The sequence below is a fragment of the Oryctolagus cuniculus genome, chromosome 18, assembly GCF_051225735.1.
Source record: "Oryctolagus cuniculus isolate XC-2025 breed Fujian yellow rabbit chromosome 18, ASM5122573v1, whole genome shotgun sequence".
Taxonomy (NCBI): domain Eukaryota; kingdom Metazoa; phylum Chordata; class Mammalia; order Lagomorpha; family Leporidae; genus Oryctolagus; species Oryctolagus cuniculus.
In genome coordinates this window covers 193,763-218,510 of record NC_142884.1, presented here as the reverse complement: position 1 = coordinate 218,510, position 24,748 = coordinate 193,763, and the positions used below count along the sequence as shown (strand labels likewise).

The 24,748-nt window shown below is 51.7% G+C and overlaps 1 protein-coding gene, 1 long non-coding RNA gene, 1 other non-coding gene and 1 pseudogene across 7 annotated transcripts; 3 read left to right on the top strand and 1 right to left on the bottom strand.

The window, feature by feature from the left end:
- Positions 1-2,642: 2,642 nt before the first annotated feature.
- Positions 2,643-13,822, top strand: ZNF584 (zinc finger protein 584). 3 transcript variants are annotated; one of them, XM_089319902.1, is made up of 3 exons: positions 2,643-2,964; positions 3,530-3,680; positions 10,318-13,822. In XM_089319902.1, exons 1-3 carry the CDS (start codon positions 2,947-2,949, stop codon positions 11,307-11,309), a joined length of 1,161 nt encoding a protein of 386 aa, XP_089176028.1. In that variant the 5' UTR covers positions 2,643-2,946; the 3' UTR covers positions 11,310-13,822. The 3 variants fall into 3 exon arrangements, with proteins under 3 accessions (XP_089176028.1, XP_089176029.1, XP_089176030.1); XM_089319903.1 differs by having other exon boundaries at positions 2,650-2,964; positions 3,596-3,680; XM_089319904.1 differs by having other exon boundaries at positions 2,664-3,176.
- LOC149120679 (THO complex subunit 7 homolog pseudogene) lies at positions 8,620-9,454 on the top strand (annotated as a pseudogene). Its single transcript, XR_016225112.1, has one exon. The product of XR_016225112.1 is annotated as a THO complex subunit 7 homolog pseudogene (transcript).
- Positions 13,013-19,892, bottom strand: LOC103345289 (uncharacterized). Its single transcript, XR_016225116.1, has 2 exons — positions 19,738-19,892; positions 13,013-13,416 (listed from the first exon to the last, which is right to left on the bottom strand). It is a non-coding gene; the product is annotated as an uncharacterized LOC103345289 (transcript).
- Positions 19,893-19,975: 83 nt separating this feature from the next.
- Positions 19,976-22,946, top strand: LOC149120678 (uncharacterized). 2 transcript variants are annotated; one of them, XR_016225114.1, is made up of 3 exons: positions 20,015-20,130; positions 22,197-22,272; positions 22,696-22,946. It is a non-coding gene; the product is annotated as an uncharacterized LOC149120678 (long non-coding RNA). The 2 variants fall into 2 exon arrangements; XR_016225115.1 differs by lacking the exon at positions 22,197-22,272 and having other exon boundaries at positions 19,976-20,130.
- The last annotated feature ends 1,802 nt before the right edge of the window (positions 22,947-24,748 follow it).

Genomic DNA, 24,748 nt, shown 5'->3' with positions numbered 1-24,748 from the left:
GACTGTCTGGAACCTGGGAGCAGCAAAGTCCAGGCTGACAAACAGGGAAATGCAGGCTGACCAGTAGGACAGGTCGACAATTCGATGCCGGGTCCAAGGACTGAAAAACCCCTTCCATCTCCACGGCTCGCCCTGGCAGCCTGGGTTTCTCCTTTCCCCGCCCCACAACTGTAGTTCTCTGCTACACCCTGGGCCTCACTCCCACGGCAGGCCACGCTGGGAAAGCAGAGGTGCTCAGGAGAGGCCACAGCCCAGAGGAGCGACTTCCATTGCTGGAGCATCCCATTTCCTCCACTGGCCTTGTGGGAGGGGCAGGGAAGCCCCGCCCAAATAGAGAGCCAACCAGAAGTCTGAGGCCAGAGTTGCTACCGGCGCCTGTTCAAGTCCTGGCTGCTCCACTTCTGATCCAGCTCTCTGCTATGGCCTGGGAAAGCTGGCTCCCAGCTTTGGATCAGCCCAGCTGCAGCCACTTGGGCCCTGTGGGGAGTGAACCAGCAGATGGAAGACCTTTTTGTCTCTGCCTCTCTTATAACTTTCAAATAAAAAATTTTTTAAAAATAGATAAATGGACAGTGAGTGGGACACAGCTAGGGGACTGCAGTCAGGGAAGCCGTCAGGGAAGCCATCAGGAAAGTGGGAGGGAGGGACAGGGCCAGCGTTGTGGCGTAGTAGATAAAGCAGCCACCTGTGATGCTGGCATCCCATACAGGCACTTGTTCATGTCCCAGCTGCTCCACTTCTGATCCAGCTCCCTACTAATGTGCCTGGGAAAGCAGCAGAGGATGGCCCAGGTGCTTGGGCCCCTGCACCCACGTGGCAGACTGGGAAGAAGCTCCTGACTCCTGGCTTTGTCCTGGCCCAGTCCTGGCCATTGCAGCCGTTTGTGCAGTGAACCAGTAGATGGAAGAACTCTCTCTGTCTCTCCCTCTCTCTCTTTCTAACTCTTCCTTTCAAATAAATAAAATAAATCTATTTAAAAGAGGATGAGAGGGATGGGCATCTGGGCCAGTGGATAAGACAGCACTTGGGATACTGGTATCCTCCATTGTAGCACCTGGGTTCCAGTCCTGACTCTGCTTCCGAATCCATGCCCTGGGAGGTATTTGGGTCCTTATCAGCCATATTAGGAACCCAGAAATGAGTTCTAGGCTCTTAGATTTGGCCTGCTCTTTGTGGGCATTTGGGGAATGAATCAGATGATGAAATAGCCCTCTGCATTGTCCGTCTCTGTCTCTCTGTGCCTTCCAAATAATGCATTTAAAATAAATGTTAAGAAAACAAGGTGGCATGTGGGAGCCCACCCCGTGCAGTCCCCAGGTTCAGGTAACCTCAGGGCCTTACTGCCACAGGTGACTGAAGAGTTCGTGTTGTTCACCTGCGGACCGATTCGTGAGAGTCCAGCCCAGCAGAGACCAACCCACCTCGTGATAGATTTTGGGAGGTGAGAAAAATCCACACCTAGGGAAAAGCAATGACCTTCACAAACTGAACGTCCAGGGAAGGCGCGCAGGCAAAGCCCAGCGGATTCTCAACCCCCACGTCAGTGCCTGGCGTCTGACGGTGACTCAGCCGGACATCGGCTGCTCTGAAGACGAGAGACTTGTACCTGTCCCAGCTGCTCATGCGCCTCTGAAGACTGCGTGAGGGTGCTTGAGAGAAGAGGTGGCGCCAACCGCGGCTTCTAGGGGAGACGCGAGAAGAGCAGAGGGAACAGAGTTCTGGCTAAGGACAGCGAAGAAGCTGGCGGCTTCGAACAGGAGAACTGCGAATGCGACGTTCTCAGCCTGCGCTAGATGCTCCTCCCAGAAGACGAAGGACCACGGCCTCTAAGAAAGAGGCCAAGACTCCCGGGGGGCGCGGTCGCCCCGCCAGCCTCCTGCCGAGCCCTTGCCTCGGACACACTCAACCACTTGCTCACCCGCCGGTCTACCAGGCCCTCTTGATCTGGGACGGCAGACACGGGGTCTGCTACGGGGCAGGGGCTTCGAGCCGTGGCCGTGCGCAGGTCAACCTGTCCCCGGCATCCACACCTTTGCGTCTGTGCAGGGGCCAACGAAGACTCAACACACCCAAAATCCAACCGCCCGTCTCCCTCCTCCCACGACCCCAGACCCCTGGCCAGGACGTTTTTCTGACCCTCCCTTTCCCGCTCGGTCAAGAGAACAGCACGCAGAGGGGGTGACTCCGGGGAGGCCGCGGGCACAGACATTTTGCTCCGGCGGACACAACGAGGCCACCTCTACAGCCGGGACGCCGGGGCTCAGCGGGACATCCCTGCGGTCAGCTCCTCTCTCCGGGTCTCGCGCCTTCCCGCGCCGGGTTTTCGCGGACCCGGAGCGCCTACTGGACGCGGTCCTAACCCGTCTGATGGTCCTAAGGCAACCGTCTGCCGCGGACACCGGAAGGCCCGCCCCCGCCGGCGCGGCCCGCCCAGAAACCCCAGCCCCGGGCCGTCCCCGGCTACGTCTGATTGGACGCGCGGCGGCATCTATAAAGGGAAGCGCCAGTTCCACGCGTCCTTCAGACGCCCGCCCCGCCCCCTGTCGCCTTGACAACGACCAAGCGGTATAGCGCGCGGAGCCGGGAAATGACGTCACAATGTGAAGCGGGCGCTGCGGTAACCGAGGCAGCAGCCGAGGGAGCGGGGCGGGACTTCCGGCGTTGCCCTGGCCGTAGCTGTGCGGCCGGAGGGACGTCCGCGCAGGCGGCTGCCGCAGCTCATGGGCGGGGGTCGTCACCGTCGCTTCACCGGCCCGCGGCTCCCACCTGGGGAATGGCCGCGCCTCCCCGCGGCTGCGTCCCCCGCTCGCGCCGTGCGGAGGCGGCTCTCTAATCCTCGGCGGGGGAGTCCGGCCGTCGGAGGGTCTCCGGGGCTGGAGACGGCCGCGCGTCGGTTGCGTGTCCCGCTCGGCGAGTCTCGCGGGGCCGCGCTGCCCGCAGGTTCCGATGGCCGAGGAGGCGCAGGTGGGCGGAGGAAGGGAAGGCGGTGTCAGACGAGGGGGCCGAGGCGGAGGCGCGCCGGGGCCTGGGCAGGTGGCGAGGTCCTCCCGGGGGGCTGGGGGATGCCCTTGGTCTGGGGCAGGATGGGGTCTTAGCTGCGCCGTTGGCACCCTGTGCAGAACATGTCCTGAGGCCAGGGAGCTGCCTGTGGCACGAACTGGCGAGGTGGCGCCGAGGTGAGAGTGGTAAGCCCGGCGGGCAGGAGGCTCTGGAACCAGTTCCTGGGGGGCGTAAGGGAGAAGGGTGAGCTTGGGTGTGTATCTGAGCGGTGTGATCCCTGGGACTCGGAGGAACTGGCTGGCAAGAATTAGGGCAGCGCATAGATGGCTCTCTCCGGGCGCCAGCCTGCTGCTGTGGGCTGGACGCAGTGTCCAGGTGTTCGCCTGAGGTCCTGGGAGAACGGGGTTATGAGCGTGTGTATGTGTGGTGAATGGCCGTGGAGGTGTGACAGAGCCCGGAGACAGACGTCCAGAGCCCGAGGTGCCTAACTGTCCGTTGGTCGTTGTTTTCCGCCCACCGTCGACCTCAGGCTCAGCGGATCCGGTCACTGCAGGAGCTGGTGCGGTTTGAGGATGTAGCTGTGTATTTCTCGCAGGAGGAGTGGCGGCTCCTGAATGAGACCCAGAGGAGCCTGTACCATGATGTGATGCTGGAGAACTTCGCACTGGTTAGCTCACTGGGTGAGTCGCACAGCCTTGCTTTCTCTCTCTATCCACCTAAGGTTCCACGTGGCACTCTACCTGAGTTTTCCTAATAAATGCTCTGTTGGCCCTGGTGTTCAGTGATTCTTTGGAATGTCACCTGGCCACCGTCTTCGGACATTGTAGGATACTCCATTGTGGGAACTATTATTGTTTTTTTTACATTTATTTATTTATTTGAAAGAGTTACACAGAGAGAAAAGGGGAAAGAGAGAGAGGTCTTCCATCCGCTGGTTCGCTCCCCAGATGGCTGCAACAACCGGAGCTGCGCCAATCTGAAGCCAGGAGCCAGGAGCTTCCTCCAGGTCTCCCACGCAGGTGCAGTTGCCCGGTACTTGGGCCATCTTCTACTGCTTTCCCAGGCCATAGCAGAGAGCTGGATTGGAAGTGGAGCGGTCGGGACTCGAACTGGCACCCATATGGGATGCCGGCACTGCAGGCGGTGGCTTTACCTGCTATGCCCCAGCACTGGCCCCCTGGGAACTTCTTTGCTGCCACTTTGGGGACAACTCCAGCCTCAGATTCAGCCAGACAGAATAATTCCCATTTGTAGTAAATTGAGTCTTCTCTCCCTACCCCCCTTTTTTCCCTCTCTCCCAGCCTCATTTCCTCCCTCCCTATCTTTCATTAGACTAGATGAAGGTTTGTCAATTTTATTGATCTTTTCAATGAACCAAATTTTAATTTTATCGATTCTATTTTATTTATATCTAATCTATTATTCCATTTCTTCTGCTAGCTTTAGATTTAGTTCCTTTTTTCATTTTTTGCTCTTTGAGGTGTAGAGTAAGGTTATTGTTTTAAAATCTTTATGTAGAACTGTAAAAAATTATTTGTATTTTGGGGCTGATGCTGTGGTGTAGTAGGTAAAGCTAACATCTGCAGTGCTGGCCTCCTATGTGGGCAGCAGTTCAAGTCCCGGCTGCTCCACTTCCAATCCAGCTCTCTGCTATGGCCTGGGAAAATCAGTGGAAGATAGTGCAAGTCCTTGAGCCCCTGCACCCGCGTGGGAGACCAGAGGAGGCTCCTGGCTCCTGACTTCGGATCAGTGCAGCTCTAGCCGTTGCAGCCAATTGGGGAGTGAACCAGTGGATGGAAGACCTCTCTCTCTCTCTGCCTCTCCTTCTCTCTTTGTGTAAAATAAATCTCTGTGTCAAATAAATCTTTAAAAATTTTTTTTTAATTTTTATTTTTATTTGGAAGACAGAAAGAGGAGAGGCAGGTGGATCCTTCATCAGCCGAATCAATCCCTAAATGCCTAAAACAGCTGGAGCTTGGCCAGGCCTAAGTTGAGAGTCCCGGTTACTTGAACCATAGCCTTCTTTCTCCCAGGGTCCTTTTTTTTTTTTTTTTTTTTTTGGTCAGGCAGAGTGGACAGTGAGAGAGAGAGACAGAGAGAAAGGTCTTCCTTTTCCGTTGGTTCACCGCCCCCCAATGGCCGATCCGAAGCCAGGAGCCCGGTGCTTCTCCTGGTCTCCCATGCGGGTGCAGGGTCTCCCAGGGTTCCTATTAGCAGGAAGCTGGTATTGGGAGTACAGCCAGGACTTGAACCAGACACCATATGAGATGCAGGTATCTCAATCAGCATCTTAACTGCTGTGCCAAACAGCTTCCCTGAAATCTTTTCAAATATTGGTGTTTCTAGCTGTAATTTTCCCCCAAGGCACTGCTTTTGCTGCATCCCAGAACTTCTGATGTGTTGTGTTTTAATTTTTGTGCATCTCAAAGTGACTTTTTCCCCCTTGGCTCATTGGTTGTTTAGGAATGTTTTGTTTAAGTTTTATAAATTTGTGTTTTCCAGATTTATTTCTGTTGCTAATTTATGTTTTAATTCCTTTGTGGACAGAGAACATACATCATACATTGTATGATTTCGGTACTTTGAAATCTTATTGAAGCTTGTTTTGTTTTCCTAGAAAAATATATGTTCTGGAAAATGTTCGATATTATGAAAATGTTCCATATTATGAAAAGAACGTGTACCTCTTATTACTAAGTGACTTTTTTTTTTAAGATTTATTTATTTATTCTTTGAAAGGCAGAGTTATAGGGAGGCAGAAGCAGAGAGAGAGAGAGAGTCTTCCATTTGCTGGTTCACTCCCCAAATGGCCTCAAAGGCCAGAGCTGGGCTAATCCAAAGCCAGGATCCAGGAGCTTCTTCCGGGTCTCCCATGCAGGTGTAGGGGCCCAAGGACTTGGGCCATCTTCTACTGTTTTCCCAGGCCATAGCAGAGAGGTAGAACAGAAGTGGAGCAGCTGCAGCTGGGATTCGAACTGGTGCCCATATGGAATGCCAGCACTGTAGGCGGCAACTTTACCCACTACACCACAATGCCAGCCTCCATATTCTTTTTTTTTTTTATAAGATTTATTTTTTATTTATTTGAAAGGAAGAGTTACAGAGAGAAAAGGAGAGACAGAGATCTTCCATCCACAGGTTCACCCCTGAAATTGCCACAACGCCCAGGGCTGGGCCAGGCTGAAGCCAGAAGCCAGGAGCCCCTTCTGAGTCTCCCACTTGGGTACAGAGTCCCAAGCAGTCAGACCATCTTCCCCTGCTTTCCCAGGTGCATTAGCAGGGAGCTTGATTGGAGTGGAGCAGCCACGTCTTGAACTGGCACCCTTATTGGATGCCAGCATCACAGGCAGAGGCTTAACCTACTCTGCCACAATGCCAGCCCCTGACATGTTGTGTTTTTTTTTTAAAGATTGATTGATTTTATTTGAAAGCATAGTTACAAAGTTGCAGAGGCAGAGAGAGAGGGAGAGAGCAAGTCTTCCATCTGCTGGTTCACTCCCCAAATGGCCACAACAGCTGGAGCTTAGCAGATCCAAAGCCAGGAGCCAAGAACCTCTTCTGGGTCCCCAACATGGGTGAGGGCCCAAGAATTTTTGCTATCTTCTACTGCTTTCCCAGGCCATAGCAGAGAGCTGGATCAGGAGTAGAGCAGCCAGGACTCGAATCGGTGCCCATATGTGATACCGGCACTGCTGGCAGTGCCTTTACTCACTACACCACAGTGCCAGCCCTGACATGTTCTTTTTAAAAAATATTTATTTATTTAATAAGCCAAATTTATACACATGGTATAGATATATAGATATAGATATATGAGGGGAGGACAGATGGAGAGAGATGAGAGAGACAGGGAAAGAGAGAGACAGAAAGAGATCTTCCAATCACTGGTTACTCCCCAAATGGCAGCAATGGTTAAGCCTTGGCAAAACTGAAGCCAGGAACCGGAAACTCCATCCAGGTTTCCCACGTGGTGGCAGGGGCCCAAGTGATTGGACTGTTTCCCATTGCTTTCCCAGGTGCATTAGCAGGGAGTTGGATTAAAAGCAGACCTGAGGGTCCGGCACTGTGGTGTAGCAGGTTAAGCCGCTGCCTGCAATGCCAGCATCCCATATCAGCGCTGATTTGAGACCGGGCTGCTCCACTTCCGATCCAGCTCTCTGCTAAGGCCTGGGAAAGCAGTTGAAGATGCCCCAAGCCCTTGGCCCACCTGTGTGGGAGACCCGGAAGAAGCTCCTGGCTCCTCACTTCAGATCAGCGCAGCTCCAGCCATTGCAGCCAATTGGGGAATGAACCAGTGGATGAAAGACACCTCTCTCTCTCTCTTTCTCTTTGTGCCTCTCCTTCTCTCTCTGTGTAACTCTGACTTTCAAATAAATAAATCAGTCTTAAAAGAAAAGCAGACCTGATATCGGATACCAGTGGTCACAGGCGGTAGCTAAATCCATTGCACCACAATGCTGTGCAAAGGCTATTGTTTCCTTGTTCATTTTCTTCTCAGTGGTTCTGTCCATTATTGAAGTCTCTAACCATTGCTGAATTGTTGAATTGTCTATATTTACTTCAGTTATGTCAGTTTTGCTTCTTATGAGAGCTTTTTGTTGTTTAAAAACACATAATATATGACCTACCCTCTTAATAAATTTCTAAGCAAGGCCAGCGCCGTGGCTCACTAGGCTAATCCTCTGCCTTGGGGCACCGGCATACCGGATTCTAGTCCCGGTCAGGGCGCCGGATTCTGTCCGGTTGCCCCTCTTCCAGGCCAGCTCTCTGCTGTGGCCAGGGAAGTGCAGTGGAGGATGGCCCAAGTGCTTGGGCCTTGCAACCCATGGGAGACCAGGATAAGTACCTGGCTCCTGCCATCGGATCAGTGTGGTGCGCCAGCCGCAGCGCGCCGGCCGCGGCGGCCATTGGAGGGTGAACCAACCTCAAAGGAAGACCTTTCTCTCTGTCTCTCTCTCTCTCTCACTGTCCACTCTGCCTGTCAAAAAAAAAAAAAAAAAAAAAAAAAAAAAAAAAATTTTTTTTTCTAAGCATATAAAAGAGGTTTATTTTCTAATATTCAAGTTTCCTTCCTGTTTGCCATGAAGCCATGCTTCCTATAGTGTGTAGCAGGGTGGGTCAGCCTTGACGTGGGGTAGCTCCTTACTACCTGTTACCCCCAGGACTTGCATCTTCAGATCCCATGTGTTTGCCCAATTGGAGGGTGATAAAGAACTCTATCTGCCCAAGTGGGTGGATCTGACTGGTCAGCAGAGCAGAGGTTGGAAGGGGTCCTGATTTTGGTGAGTGTAGCTAGGGGATTCCTTGGTTTTATCAGTGGGCTCCTGGCATGTTAAGTGCCTATGTACACTGTTGTGTTTTATTGGTCAGTGGCCACACTTTATACCCCCTTTTCTTCTCCCTTCTGATTGCTGTGCAGTCTTGCCATCTCTGTCTATCATGACCCTGTAGCCCTGGGTGAGCCTACTGTCTGAACTGTGTCTCACCATTTTTCCTTTTCTCTGTCTGGTGACCATCTTGCATGTGATTTGAAATGTGCATATATCATCCCGCGGCGGCGGCGGCAGCGGCGGCGGCGGCGGCGCGGCGCGGCTCAGGCGTCGGAGCAGGCGGCCGCGGGCGCCGCCGCCTCCTCCTCCATGGCTGTTTACCCGGCTGCATTGTGGGAGTTTGACCTCCGCCGCCGCCGCCAACCGCCGCCTCAGCTTGCGCCGCCGCCGCCGCCGCCGCGCACGCCATGGGAGCCGTGACAGACGATACAGCCAATACCAACGTATGCTGAGCACACTGTCGCAATGTGAATTTTCAATGGGCAAAACATTACTGGTATATGATATGAATCTCAGAGAAATGGAAAATCATGAAAAAATTTATAAAGAAATAGAATGTAGCATTGCTGGAGCACATGAAAAAATTGCTGAGTGCAAAAAACAGATTCTTCAAGCAAAACGAATACGAAAAAATCGCCAAGAATATGATGCTTTGGCAAAAGTGATCCAGCACCATCCAGACAGGCATGAGACATTAAAGGAACTAGAGTCTCTGGGAAAAGAATTAGAGCATCTTTCACACATTAAAGAAAGTGTTGAAGATAAGCTTGAATTGAGACGTAAACAGTTTCACGTTCTTCTTAGTACCATCCATGAACTTCAGCAAACATTGGAAAATGATGAAAAGCTCTCAGAGGTAGAAGAAGCTCAAGAAACAAGTATGGAAGCCAACCCTAAGCCATAGATGGGCTAATCACTCATCATTCCTAGGAATATTAAGATCACTACATGATCCTCGTGTGCTTAGAAATTGTTGTGCTCATGAGATAGTTAATGTTTTGGCAATGAGATACTTTGTTTTAAATGTTAATGTACATTTCATTCATATTTCTTTACACAAGGAAAATGCCTTCACTGTGGATTTGGTTTTGTTGAAATGCTTGTTTTTTATTATTAAAAGTTAGGAAGCAGCGCCGGCGCCGTGGCTCACTAGGCTAATCCTCCACCTTGCGGCGCCGGCACACCGGGTTCTAGTCCCGGTCGGGGCGCCGGATTCTGTCCCGGTTGCCCCTCTTCCAGGCCAGCTCTCTGCTATGGCCAGGGAGTGCAGTGGAGGATGGCCCAGGTGCTTGGGCCCTGCACCCCATGGGAGACCAGGAGAAGCACCTGGATCCTGGCTCCTGCCATCGGATCAGCGCGGTGCGCCGGCTGCAGCGGCGGCCATTGGAGGGTGAACCAACGGCAAGGGAAGACCTTTCTCTCTCTGTCTCTCTCTCTCACTGTCCACTCTGCCTGTCAAAAATAAAAAAAAAAAAAAAAAAAAAAAAAAAAAAAAAAAAAAAAAAGTTAGGAAGCAGCATCCCAAAATGTTTAATAAAATGTTTTCAAGCTGAAAAAAAAAAAAAAAAAAAAAAAAGAAATGTGCATATATCTTTAAATAATATTTGAACACCAGATAATGCTTAATATTTCAACATCACCTACTATTTTGTAATCAGATTTTGCTGCAGTAGATACGTCTTCACAATGCTGGGGTGTTACTAGTAGCTAATGTTCTGCTAAAACCCTTTGCAGATGACTGACTTGGAGACCCCAGCCATCCTCCCTCTACTGCACCCCATTTTGTGCCCTCATCTCTGTTGAGGTCTTCCCTGTTCTCTGGTCTGGTGGAGCCCTATTCTGCTGGGCCAGCCCTTCCTCATCTGTACCTTTTCAGAAACCTGGTAATGACCTGGAGACCTTTCTAGGTATATCTGGCATGCACTGTTGATGAAGGTCTTGCTCCTTCTGTTTCAGCTCTCACTAACTGACTTTTCTCTGCTTTCAGGTTCCCTGAGTAGTCTGAAGGATAAGCAGGTGAGGAACTGCAGAGTCCATTTGTCCGAGAAACCCTTTGTGTGTGGAGAGCCTGAGAAGGATGACCCAGTCCCCTTAGACCTCATCAAGCACCAGGCCACCCATACAGATGGGAAGCCACACAGCAGCACCGAGCACGGGCAAGCTCTCCCGCTCAGTTCCGATCGTGAGCAGCAGCACGTGGTGCACGATGCACAGAGCCCTTTCAAGTGCAGTGAATGTGGGAAGGTCTTCCGGAATACCTTTGCTCTCCTTGAGCACCTGATAAGTCACTCTGGAGGAAGACCCTTCAGATGCCCAGCAGGCAGAAGATCCTTCAGAAAGAATTCAACTTGTGTTAGTCACAGAAAAATTCAAATGGGAGAAACACCCCATGTGTGCAACGAGTGTGGGAAAGCCTTCAGTTACCCCTCTAAACTGAGGAAGCACCAGAAGGTTCACACGGGCGTAAAACCCTTCCAGTGTAGTGAGTGCGGGAAAACCTTCACCCGCAAAGATGCACTGACTCTGCACCAGAGGGTCCACACGGGAGAAAGGCCGTATGCGTGCAGCAAGTGTGGGAGAGCCTTCAGTGTCCTGTCCACCCTCATCCGGCACCGGAAGGTTCACGTTGGAGACAGGCCCTATGAGTGCAGGGAATGTGGGAAGCTTTTCAAATACAACAACAGCTTCATTCTGCACCAGAGGGTCCACACGGGAGAAAGGCCTTTTGAGTGCAAGCAGTGTGGTAAAACCTACGTGACCCGCTCTGGCTTGTATCAGCACTGGAAGCTGCACACTGGGGAGCGGCCCTATGAGTGCAGCCTGTGTGGAAAAACCTTCACGACCAGGTCCTACCGCAATCGCCACCAGCAGTTCCACACGGAAGAGAGGTCCTACAAATGTACAGCATGTGGGAAAGCCTTCAAACATAGTTCTACCCTCCTTCAGCACACCAAAGTCCACACTGGAGAAAGGCTTTAGAGCAGGGCATGTGGGAGAGCCTGTGGCTGACGTCTCCTTCCAGGAGGACATTGAGAGAGTGCCCTCTGAAAGAAGCTGAACCTTACGCCTTGCTCCCGTGCCTGCCAGGTGTGGGAAGTTTTGGGGAGCTATGTTGCACTCTCTGGCCTGCCCAAGGTTGTTCCGTCACTGCCAGTTTCTGTGACGGAAGCCGTCCCACCTCCATCACCTGGCAGTCACCATGATGTGTTCAGGGATGGCAGACCTCATGCTCCCTTCTTCTAAACAGGAGAGAATTGTGACTAGCTGAGCCTATAGGTGACCTTATTTTCTCCCCTCAACTGGTCTAGGAGAAAGCATGACCCAGTCTGGCTAAGGTGAGCTGAGCGAGTGTTTGGTGGGGGAAGGGTAGGAGTACTTCTAGGGAAGGTTTGCCATTATCACGGATACACGTAGTATTTGTCATGCTGTGGCACAGACCATGATTGCTCTGGCATGTGTAGTGATAAAGGCTTTATTGTTTAAGATACCTTTAATCTTGGGGGTTCTAATCCCTTGGTATTGCGGGATTGAGAACAGAGTTGGCCTCTGTCACCAGGCTTAGAGGGCCTAGATTTTGTGTGTTGGAAGGGTGTCTCTTTTTCTTGCCCTAGGACAGCAGGGTAGCAAAGACGAGGTGTAGTTAAGGTTGACCTAGTTTGCGCTGGTGTCTGTCCTTGGGAAGGGCCGGTAGGCTGGATGTCAGGTTGTCCTTCAAGGTCCTGAGAAAGAAGATCCTGTAGTCCTGGGACATGGCATTTGTAAGCCAGCCCCTACCCCTGGTGTCTGTGGGCAGTGTGTCCTTTATTGTTGTCTAGCTTTTGCTGCCACCCTCTGAAACTCAGTGTGTGGATCCAGATTTGATTTGTTGGACCCTTTGATTTTAAAGATTTTGGAAACTATTTCCCTAAAAGGCAAATTGTCAGTTCAGCAAAACTTGTATGTTGGATGTCACTGTGTCTCTGGTCCCTGAGGAGAACATTTCCTGGGAGACATGTCTGGGGTGAAAGCAGGAGATCCCAGATGGAGAGGCTTTGGACCATAGTGATCAGTTTGTGTATTGGGATGCTGCTGCTGCTGCCTCTGCCCAGAGTGATTCTTTCTCATTCTATTGATGACCACACCCAGACAAGCAGGCTTACAGGCAGGGGAGTTTGGGGCCAGTCTGCTCCATTTCTCCCCAGCACCATAAAAATACATGCCTACCCCTAGTCTTGCTTTGGTCTTCCTTAGGTGTAATAATTATCTACTGCCAACCTGGGGGTCTGTGTGGGAGCAGAATTAAAGTCCAACTGAGCCGTGTAGGGTGTAGGGTAGACCCTGGTCATTACAGCTCAATCCTTTGTACCATATATGATTAGCTGTGGTTAGATATCATAAAATGCCTCCCCTACCCCAGTATATGGGTTATGGGTCCTCTCCACCTCCCATGAAGCTGCTGCCTTGTGTCCTGCTGGGCTACATATAGAGCAGCCAACCTTCCCAGGAGAAGGTGGAGGGTAATGTTTCCCTTGTAGAAGAAAGCTGGAACAAAGCCTGGTGACTGGCCCTTTTACCTGCCTAGGGTGCTAGTTTGGGTGGGGTTCATTAATTATATCACTTTCAGCTCAGACTTCTTCAATTAGGGATTCAAAACTGGAATTTTGGGAGGACACAAATGAAAACAGTTCCCTTGATGTGGAAGATTTTCAGCTCTAAAGCCAAACTCTATAATCATCATTACCTATCATAATAAGTTAGCAGCCATAATCATTAATGACCAGGGTTGGTGGGAAAAGTGGAAAAAAGCCTGAGAAAGACTTTGCTAGTAACTGGAAAAGGAAGTATATTCATTAGTTGCTCATGCATCTACTTGTTTGTTCATCAAGTGCTGATCAGGCACATGCCTCAGGCCTGGTCATCATAGTATTCAAGCTGAAGCTGTAATGATGGGGCCGTGGGTGTTCATGTGACCTGAGCTATGCCAATGAGAGTCAAAGGACTTGCTGGAGTTATGAAGAAAGCTGCCATCTTGGCCCCAGGAGTTCATGTACCAGATTTGGGAGTTGTATCTTCAGCAACTGTCTTTCCTCTTCAAAGACAGATCAGCCTGCAAAACAAACCAAAACAGACAGGTGAGTGACAGCAAGGCATTCCTTAGGTTGGACATTTGGCACAGCAGTTAAGACACTACTTGAGATGTCTGCATTTTGTATCAAAGTATCTGGTTCCAGTCCTTTCTTCTCTGCTTCCAGTTCTAGCTTCCTGGCAATGCGAGTTCTTTCTCTTCTGCTTCCAATTCCAGCTTCCTGCTAATGTGCACCCTGGGAGGTGGCAGATAATGCTTCAAGTATGTGGGTCCCTGCCACTCACACAGGAAACCTGGATTGAGTTCCAGGCTCCTGGCTTCCGTGTGGCCCAGCCCCAGTTGTGCGGGCATTTGTGAAGTGAACAAAATAATGTAAGTCTGTGTCTCTGCCTCTGTCTTTCAAATAAAGTGAAAATAAAATTTTAAAGATTGCTTTTCATCTCATTTAACCCTGGGTCCATTTTGCCTGTAGGTGTCACTTGTTGAGTGAGTGAGTGGCTACTCTGCATAACCTGTGCTGGGCTGAGACCACAGCCCCATCATCAGAGGTAACCGGCAAGGGAGAAAGAAGGGCACCTAGGGAAAGAGGGTTAGCAAATGCTCTCCCTGTGCTTGAGCAAATAAAAATTGCTGCTGTGTGAGGCCGGTGCTGTGGTGTAATAGGCAAAGCCACCGCCTGCAGTGCCAGCATCCTGTGTGGGCGCCAGCTCCCTGCTAATGCACCTGGGAAAGCAGAAGATGGTCCAAGTCCTTGGACCCCTGTACACACATGGGAGACCCAGAAGCAGCTCCTGGCTCCTGGCTTTGGTTCGGCTCAGCTCTTGCTATTGCGGCCATTTGGGGAGTGAACCAGAGGATGGAAGATCTTTCTGTCTGCCTCTGCCTCTCTTTTTTTTTTTTTTTTTTTGACAGGCAGAGTGGACAGTGAGAGAGAGAGACAGAGAGAGAAAGGTCTTCCTTTTTGCCATTGGTTCACCCTCCAATGGCCGCCGCTGCAGCCGGCGCACCGCGCTGATCCTGGCAGGAGCCAGGAGCCAGGTGCTTTTCCTGGTCTCCCATGGGGTGCAGGGCCCAAGCACCTGGGCCATCCTCCACTGCACTCCCTGGCCATAGCAGAGAGCTGGCCTGGAAGAGGGGCAACCGGGACAGAATCCGGCGCCCCAACCGGGACTCGAACCCGGTGTGCCGGCGCTGCAAGGTGGAGGATTAGCCTATTGAGCCACGGCGCCGGCTCTCTGCCTCTCTCTAACTCTGCCTTTCAAATAAATAAATAAATCGTTAAAAAAAATTGCTGCTGTGTGCTGGAGACTGAACTGCTGCAGCAGAGATAAAGTGCACAGGGGACCTCCCTCCCTCCCTCATGGAGCTGCATCCTACTGCACAGACAAGCATTCCTTAGGAAACCGCTCAGTTGGCAGTCCTAGTAAGAGCTATGAATGGGTATCCTTGCAGGTGTTGACTGAAGCCCTTCTCAATTCCTTTCCAGCATTGTCAGAACTCAGCCGGGCCTGTGTGTACATGTTTTCCTGTTTTCCACTGAACTATATGTCTATCCCTAATGCCAATTAAGCAGCTTGCCTCAGGTCCGGCATTGTGCTATAGCAGGTTAAGCCTCCACCTGCCACACCAGCATCCCATATGGGTTCCAGGTCAAGTTTCTGGTGCTCCACTTCGAATCCAGCTCCCTGCTAATGCTCCTGGGAAAGCAGCAGCAGATGACTCAAATGTTTGGGTTACTGCATCCACGTGGGAGACCCAGAAGAAGCTATGGGCTCCTGCCTTTGGCCTGACCCAGCCCTGGCTATTGCAGCCATTTGAAGAGTGAACCAGTGGACAGAAGATCTCTCAATCTGTCTCTCCCTCTTGCTCTATCTCTCCCTCTCTCTTGAACTCTACCTTTCAAATAAATAAATACATCTTAAAAAAAAAAAAAAAAAAAGCGGCAGCAGCTTGCCTTCCACATCAGAGTATCTGGGTTTGATTCCTGGCTCTGGCTGCTAGCTCCAGCTTCCTTTTATGAAATGCCCTGAGAGGCAGCAGTAATGGCTCAAATACTTGGGCCCCTGCCACCCACATGGGAGACAGATTGAGTTCCCAGCTCCTGTCTTCAGTCTTACCCACTCCTAGCCATCATGAGCATTTGGGGCATGAACTAGCAGATGGAAGTGTACTCTATCTGCATCTCAAAAAGTACCATGAAATATCAAGTACTAAGAAAGATATATTTGAAATATATGCAATACATACATGTGTACATATATTGAATAATATAAAGCATTTGCTGAGAGAATTTAAAATATGGAAGAAGTGTAGGCTGGCACCGTGACACACTGGGTTAAGCTGCCGCCTGTTACACTAGCATCCCATATGCTGGTTTGAGTCCTGGCTGCTACGCTTCTGATCTAGCTCCCTCCTAATGCACCTTTGAAAACAGTGGAGGATGGCTCAAGTACTTGGGCCCCTGCCACACACCAGGGTTCATGCAAGAACTCTGAGCAGAAAACCTCTTAATTTGTGAGGCACTGAACAGGGTATATGGACAAATTCTGCCTTGGTATTGGGTTGCACTGTGTTCTTTTTTCTTTTTTTTTTAAATTTATTTTATTTGAAAGGCAGAGTTACAGAGGGGCAGGGAGGGGAGTGAGGAAGAAAGAGAGAGGTCTTTCACCCGCTGGTTCACTCCCCAAATAGCTGCAATGGCCAGAGCTGCACTGATACAAAGTGAGGAGCCCGGAGCTTCTTCCAGGTCTCCCATGTAGGTGCAGGGGCCCAAGGACTTGGGCCATCTTCCACTGCTTTCCCAGACCATAAGCAGAGAGCTGGATTGGAAGTGGAGCAGCAGGCATATGAACCGGCGCCCATTGAGATGCGTGACACTACAGGCGGCAGCTTTACCTGCTACGCCACAGCACCGGCCCCTGCACTGTTCTAACTGAACCTGTGCAAGCCCACGCCCAGCATCCTCGTCCTCAGTACAATACATGCCGGAAGATACCCCAGCTCTCCAGGACTCTGGGGTGCCCTCCAACCTGGAGAGTAAGAACTTTGAATTGGAGCTGGTGCAGTGGAGTGTGGGTAAAGCCGGTGTCTGCAGTGCCACGTCCCGTATGGGCACCGGTTTGGATCCTAGCTGCTCCACTTCAAACTAGCTGCTCCAACTCCCTGCGAGTGTGCCTGAGAAAGCAATAGAAGATGGCCCAAGTACTCAGGCCCCTGCACCTGCTTTGGAGACCTGGAAGAAGCTCTTTGCTCCTGGCTTCAGACTGACCCTGCTCCAGCCATTATAGCCATTTGGGGGAGTGAACCAGTGGATGGAAGACCTCTCTCTCTGTGTTTTTCCCTCTTTTTCTGTAACTCTGATTGGCTTTAAATTAAAATAAGCTAAAAGAAGTGAATGGATCCTCTGCTTACAGGAGGATACTTCTCTAAAAAATAAATTATAGGGGCTGGCCCTGTGGCGTAATGGGTAAAGCCACTGCCTGCAGTGCTGGAATCCCATATGGGCACTGGTTCTAGTCCTGGCTGCTCCTCTTCTGATCCAGCTCTCTGCTATGGCCTGGGGAAGCAGTAGAAAATGGCCCAAGTCCTTGGACCCTGCACCCGCGTGGGAGACCTGGAGGAAGCTCCTGGCTCCTGGCTTCGGATCAGCGCATCTCTTCGTTGCAGTCAACTGGGGAGTGAACCAGCAGATGGAAGACCTCTCTCTCTGTGTCTCTCCTCTCTGTGTAACTCTTTCAAATAAATAAATATTTTAAAAATAAATTATAAAAGTTAATAAGCTGGTTATAAAAGTTAATATTTGAAAATAATTCAGACATTTAATAATCTTTTCACAGGTTCAGTCCCAGCCCACTGGCGGATCGCATCATAGAGCTACCCTGAATTTTACAGGTGATTGAACCTTTCTGGGGTTCAGTGGCAGGCAGAGGTCTGCACTACAAGGCTGGCAACCCTGCACTTGAACTGTTCTGAGATCACCAGGAAAATGCCACTCCTCTTTTTTTTTTTTTTTTAAGCCTTATTTTTATTTATTTGAAGGACAGTTACAGAGAGAAAGAGAGGTCTTCTATATGCTAGTTCACTCCCCAGATGACCACAACGGCCAGAGCTGAGCCAACCCGAAGCCAGGCGCCAAGAACTTCTTCCAGGTCTCCCACGCCAGTGCAGGGGCCCAAGCACTTGGGCCATCTCCCACTGCTTTCCCAGGCCATAGCAGAGAGCTGGATCAGAAGTGGAGCAGCCAGGACTCGAACTAGTGCTCATATGGGACACTGGCACTGCAGGGTGGGGCTTTAACCCACTGCACCACAGTGCCAGCCCCCACTCCCTTCTTAATGTAGATCTTGGGCAGAGAGAGTACAAAATTACTTTCTAGCAGATGGAAGATCTCTGTCACTCAATTTTTTTTTTTTTTTTTTTTTTTAAGATTTGAAAGAGTGACAGGGGAAGATCTTCAATTTGCTGGTTCACTCCCCAAATGACTGGGACAGCCAGGATTGGGCCAGGCTGAGGCCAGAAGCCAGGAACTCCATCTAAGTCCCCACATGGGTGGCGGAGCCCAGGCCCTTGGGCCATCCAGTGCTGCTTCCCCAGACCATTAGCAGTAGCTGGATTGGAATTAGAGCAGCCAGGACTTCACTGGCACTCAGATGGGATGCAGGCCCCACAGCTGGCACTTACCCTGCTGCACCACGACTCTGGCCCTGACTCTATCATGCCTCTGAAGTACATGCTTCAGGGCCAGCGCTGTGGTGATGCAGGTAAAGCTGTTGCCTGCAGCGCTGGCATCCCATATGGACACCAGTTCTAGTCCTGGCTGCTCCACTTCCAATCCAGCTCTCTGCTATGACCTGGGAAAGCAGTAGAAGATGGTACAAGTGCTTGGGCCCCTGCACCCGTGTGGGAGACCTGGAAGAAGCTCCTGGCTCAGGGCTTTGGGTCAGTGTACCTCCAGCCATTGAGGCCATTTGGGAAGTGAACCGGCATATGGAAGACTTCTCTCTCTGCCTCTGGCTCTCTGTGATTCTGCTTTTCAGGTAAGAGAAAGAAGAAAGAGAGAGAAAAGAAAGAAAGATAGACACACACACACACTCTTCACATCAGCTTCCACATCCAAAAGACTCAGGGCCAACCTTGTTATCTGCATTTTTCTCACTGCTCCACACCAGGTAATCTAGTTGGCACAACTAAAGCAGATCCATAGCTAACCATTTCTTTCACCTGCCAGGTACCCCTCTGTTCAACTACCACAGGTGTACACTTGGGCTACTGCAGTCACCCTCCTCCTGGTCTTCCTGCCTCTACCTCCACCATGCTCTCAGTCTGTTCTCCAGGAGGCAACCAAGGGAACCTGTCAAGACCACACTCGGGGCCAGAACTGTGGCATAGCGGGTAATGCTGCTGCCGTCTGCAGTGCCGGCATCCCATATGGGTGCCAGTTCGAGTCCTGGCTGCTCCACTTCCTATCAGTTCTCTGCTATGGCCTGGGAAAGAAGTAGATGGCCCAAGCCCTTGGGCCCCTGCACCTGTGTGGGAGACCTGGAAGAAACTCCTGGCTCCAGATCAGCGTAGCCGTGGCCATTGTGGCCATCTGGGGGGTGAACCAGTAGATGGAAGACTCTCTCTCTCTCTCTCTCTCTCTCTCTCTCTCTGACTTTCAAGTAAAATAAATACATCTAAAACACACACACACACACACTCCCAGCACCTCCACCACCTCCTGCCTCCGCTTCGAACTTTTCTCATCTCACACAATAGAGGCCCAGCTCAGCAGCCTGCCTTTGCCGGCCTAACTGGTCCCACTGCTGTTTCTAGCAGACTCCACAGACTTGAGCTTCCCTGAACGTTTCCACCTCGTCACATTCAAGGTATTCCCTGTGCCTGGGACAGCCGGCCCAGACTTCACTCCGCAGGCCTCACGAGACGGGGCCTCCCCGCAGCCCCTGGCCTGGATGCAGGGTGCTAGGGGGAAGCACCGCTCAGGGTCAAGGAAAGGAGACTAGGATTCCAAGATCGGGAGGGCTGGGATCCCAGTGGGTGGGAACCTGCGCCAGGTCCGTCAGCAACGCCGCGGCTCCGACGGAACCCGGGCGCCGGGCGGGGTGACTGCGGGCTGACGGCCACACTCGGCCTCAGTTTCCCCAGATATGAAATGTGCTCCAGGAGCAGACAGCGGGGATCGCGGAGAGTCACGGCGCTGGTCCGACATGTGGGGAAACCGAGGCAGAGCTATTAGCCGTGGGGAGCCTTCTCTCTTTTCCTCCCGTCGGGAACCAGCAGCGAACCGGCGGACAACCCGCCAGACACAATATGAGACCGCAGTGGCGGCGCCGGAAGTCCTACCCCGTCCAGGGCGGGAGACCCGGTCGGAGCCCCCAGCGGCTCGGTGCACGCCGCCGACCGTAACCCCGGAGCCTGCCTGGGAGCCGCCTGCTCGTTGCCAAGGTGATCAGGAAACGCGCTCCCGCTGCCTGGCTCACACTGCGCCCACTGCGCCCAATGGGAACCCAGGATGGGCGCTTGTGGGCGGGCCTTACGGGCTCTCGTCCAATGAAGGCCTAGGGGCGCGCCGGCGGGGGCGGGACTTCCAGCGTCGTTCGCTGACGGCTCCTTTGGCAATTCGCTGTTCTGTCAGCGCCTCCCTGAGCGACGGCCGGCGTGGAGGAGGCCCTCCCGGCCCACGGAAGCGCAAGCGGGGAAGCAGAGCCGGCGAGATCTCGCCCTCGTGACTGTCAGGTGCGCTGACTGCGGTGACTGTCTTGGGGAGCCCTCGGCGCGTCGGCGTCCTCCGGGGCCCGGGCTCGCGGCGCCCTGTCGTCGTCGCGCTGGGCGTTGTGTGGGAGAAGGAGGCTCAGAAAGCCGCCAGGTCCGAGGTCGCCGGTCCCCCACCACGTACCTGGGGAGGCTTTGACGTTCCTGCGGGTCCGTGAGCGCTCACCGGCGGGGGCACCATCTCAGAAGCCCGTGGGCGAGATGGAGGCAGGGAGCCGGGAGTAAACGCAGAGGGAGCTGCCCGTGCCTGGCTTGCGGGTGAGACTGACCCAGGGCGTTCAGGAAGGTGCTCGCGGGAGCGCGAGAGGTTTCCGCTTCTGTCGGAAGCCTGAGGGTGCCGGGAACCATGGGCGATTCTGAGCAGAGATCTGAGTTAACGTTTTGAAAATGCCCCAGGGGCTGCAAAATGAACGGGCGGTGGGAGAAGGGTTGTGGCAGGGCAGGAAGCAGAGAGCCTCGTGGGGAGGGGAGAGGGGAGCCGTGCTGAGATTACCCAGCTAGAGCGGATGGGATAGCCTGTTGATTCAGACATGGGTGAAGGACCATTGTTTATAGGAAGGACCAGGACGCTGCCCCTGGAGATCGAAGGTGGGCAGGAAGAGAATGCCTCAGTGGAGATTAGCGGTTGGCTTCTGCAGGTGTAAAGGTGGAGTTGTCTGCAAACATCTGAGTAGAGGTGTCGCATGGGCCCTTCGCCTCCCAAGGATTCTGGTGTGGCCTCTGGAGAGCCAGCAGTGGTGTGCTGGTGGCCTGGACCAGGTACAGGCCTGAGGATGGGATTTGGGAAGTCTTAGACTGTAGTTACAGATGGGTCTTGAGGTGAGTAGGTCAAGGCTTGGACCAGTGGCTGGTTGGAGGATGTGGGTACAGAAAAATATATATATTTACTTATTTACTTGAAAGTCAGAGTTACACAGAGAGAGGAAGACACACACACACAGAATGAGAGAGAGACAGATCAATCTTGCATCTGCTGGTTCACTCCTCAAATGGCTGCAATGGCCAGGGTTGAGCCAGGCCAAAGCCTGGAGTCAGCAGTTTCTTCTGGATCTCCCACATGAATGTAGGGGCCCAAGCACTTGGGCCTTCTTCCGCTGCTTTTCCACGTGCATTAGCAGGGAGCTGGATCAGAAGTGGAGCAGCAGGTCTGGAGCTGGATGTCAGTATCGCAGGCAGTGGCTTTATCTGTTACACCACAACACCGGCCCTGGGCGCGGAAAAATTAGTGCAGCCCTGCCTAAGACCAGTGGGCCTGGGGAGAGTACACATCCAGGGGAAGTCTCTACTCTCATATGAAGGGGTGAGCAAGTCTATCAGGGATCAAGATCTGGGAGACATAAATGGGAGGTGGTTGGCAAAATGGGGACCAGCCTTATGTCCAGTGCTTAGGTCTGTTAGAAAAAGTGAGACTTTCTACTGAGGCCTAGTGGGGCTTCCCCAGTGACACACTGCTGCAGTTTGTACTCCTGCTTGACTGGGTCAGGTCTTTGTGTCCCCTTTTCCCCCCTGTACCGGAAACGTAGATTTTTTTCCCTCTGCTTTTCCTATGATCACCATGGGAAGTGCTGCTAACCCTGGTACAAGCCTAGGTCCTGCTACCTTCTCTCATGGCTGCTGCATGAACAACCCCCATACCTTCTGCCCTAAGTCCTTGACAGCCATGGTCCATTGTAAGTATTCTCACAACCCATGTAACTTACTGTGTCTAGCAGAGTCATTTCTTGATCAAGTAACCCTGTGAAAATCTGTGGCTTTTCTATCCCCTTTGCTGTACTCCCTTACTTCAGCCAGTTTTCTGCCGACTGCCTTTGCTAATATGCCTGCCAGCATCACGGGCCCTGACATGATCTTTGATTATGGAGCCATCAAGTTTTTCTAGTGAGATCTTCCCTGGGTGTTGGTTTCACGAGATTGGTTCAGTTCTTCTCAGCTATACAAGTGCGTAGAAGTTCTTCACTTACTGTGGATTGCCATGGGCTGAATTACTTAGACCTAGGGTGACCTCTCACAAAACACATCATCCTCCATAGGAATCACTGCCTCCACCCGTGTGGTCACCCAGCCAGAACCAGTGAGGAGACTTGGTTGGTAGACAGCTCAAATCAGGTAATGGCCAGAGAGGCTTCATGTGGGGATTGATCTGGGGAGTTCAAGACAGGTATGAAAGGGTCACTAACAGTGGGCATGTGGTTCACCTGGTACCTGACGTGTGCCCTCTGTTGTCCTGGTGCCCAGGTGAATAGCCAGTCCCCTTTTAAAATCTTCCTGACCCTCTCCTGATGCTGCATCCTACTTCTCCCCTGACTCTGTCCCCTGGCTGCCCCTCTGTTCTCCAGTTATCATCCTTTCCCCTTCTTCCCCCTATAGCCAGATCTTCCACCACTGGTCTCCTGCTAGCATATGCTGACCTGATGCATATCATTAAATGGTCTTGAAAACCTGTTCTGAGAGACTGGCTTATTGTACTCCTCTAAGGAATATGGGCACTTTTGTTGATTCCTTAAGGCATGATTTTCCCTCATTGCACAGCGCTTGTCTATCGTCAGACACTGAAGCCCTTCCAGCTCCACGTTTTGCAGAACGTAAAGAGGACTGACACCGAAGAGATACCTGAAAAAATGTACAGCGTATGGAAAGGCATTCAAAGAGAAACAACTCTTTATCCCTACCAAAAAACTTCAGAACAGTTAAAAATAAATTCTCAAGTGCATTGTGAACATGGGAAGGATTTTACCTTTGTGTTCATTTTGATAAAGTTCAAGTACATCCATACCTTCAAATGGCCCTACAAAAGTGTTAACATGAGAAAGCCCCTACCCAGAGCTCTACCCCTCTTTGAGAACCAGAATGTTCTCTTCACAGAGAAAGACCTTACAAAGGCGGGGCGTAAGGCCTAGCCTTGAGCAAAAGTTTGCAATATTCTTTCCTGTACCAACCATGTTCATATTTTACAAAGTACTCATAAGTGTGTGAAATGTGGGGCACTTGCATTCAGAGCTCTGCTCGCATCAGCAACAGCAAATTCATGGCAGGGAATGACTATACAAATGTAGTAACTGCATGGAAGCTTTCAGTAAGATATAAAACCGTATTCTTCAGAATTTATATCAGAGACAGGCCTAACAAGTGCAGCTACGTTGGAAAGCCTCTTCTCACAGGTTAAATTCAATTTAGCTCAAGCAAGTTACTACATTGTGAATGTAGTGTGCAGGAGAAAGAGAAAAGCTGCAGCTCCTACTTGTGCATAAAAAGATTGATACTGGAGCCGGCGCCGTGGCTCAATAGGCTAATCCTCCACCTTGCGGCGCCGGCACACCGGGTTCTAGTCCCGGTCGGGGCGCCGGATTCTGTCCCGGTTGCCCCTCTTCCAGGCCAGCTCTCTGCTATGGCCAGGGAGTGCAGTGGAGGATGGCCCAGGTGCTTGGGCCCTGCACCCCATGGGAGACCAGGAAAAAGCACCTGGCTCCTGGCTCCTGGCTCCTGCCATCGGATCAGCGCGCTGCGCCGGCTGCAGCGGCGGCCATTGGAGGGTAAACCAACGGCAAGGGAAGACCTGTCTCTCTCTCTCACTGTCCACTCTGCCTATCAAAAAATAAAAAAAAAAAAAAAAAAAAAAAAAAAAAAGATTGATACTGGTGCTGGCATGGTGCAGTGGGTTAAGATGCTGCCTGCAATGCCAGCATCCCATATTGGTGCCAGTTCAAGTCCCGATGGCTCCATTTCTGATCTAGCTCCCTGCTGGATTGCTGGGGAAGGTAGTAGAGAATGACCCAACTCCAAGGGCCCCAATACCCATGTGGGATACCTGAATGGTATTCTGGGCTCCTGGCTTTGGTCTGGCCCAGCCTGCCCACTGTGGCCAATTGCAGAGTGAGGCAGTGGATGAAAGATCTTGCTCTCTCTAACTCTGCCTTTCAAATAAATAAATAAATCTTTAAAAATATATTGATACTAATTTATGCTGTTAGTGCAGTTGTAGTAGTAGTACCAGCCAAATATGCAGGCAACATAGCTAAGGACATTCTAGACATCTCCTCAGTTCATTTCTCAGGCTCATCTTTTTGTTGTTGGGGTTTTTTTTGTTTTTTGTTTTTTTGGCAGGCAGAGTGAACAGTGAGAAAGAGAGAGAAAGGTCTTCCTTTGCCGTTGGTTCACCCTCCAATGGCCGCTGCAGCCGGCGCACCGCGCCTATCCAAAGGCAGGAGCCAGGTGCTTCTCCTGGTCTCCCATGGGGTGCAGGGCCCAAGCACTTGGGCCATCCTCCACTGCACTCCCTGGCCACAGCAGAGAGCTGGCCTGGAAGAGGGGCAACCAGGACAGAATCTGGTGCCCCAACAGGGACTAGAACCCGGTGTGCCGGCGCCGCAAGGCAGAGGATTAGCCTACTGAGCCGCGGCGCCGGCCCATTGTTGTTGAATGATCCTAATAATAAGCAATTTAACAATTTTGTGGGGAAAATGTTGATAATGGAGAGAGCCCCTATGTGTGCAGTCAGCATAGGAAAGCAGTCAACCACGTCTCCTTACTTGCTTGGTACCAGAAACTTCTCTTTGGGAAAGAAACCTTCCAAGCACAGTGAATA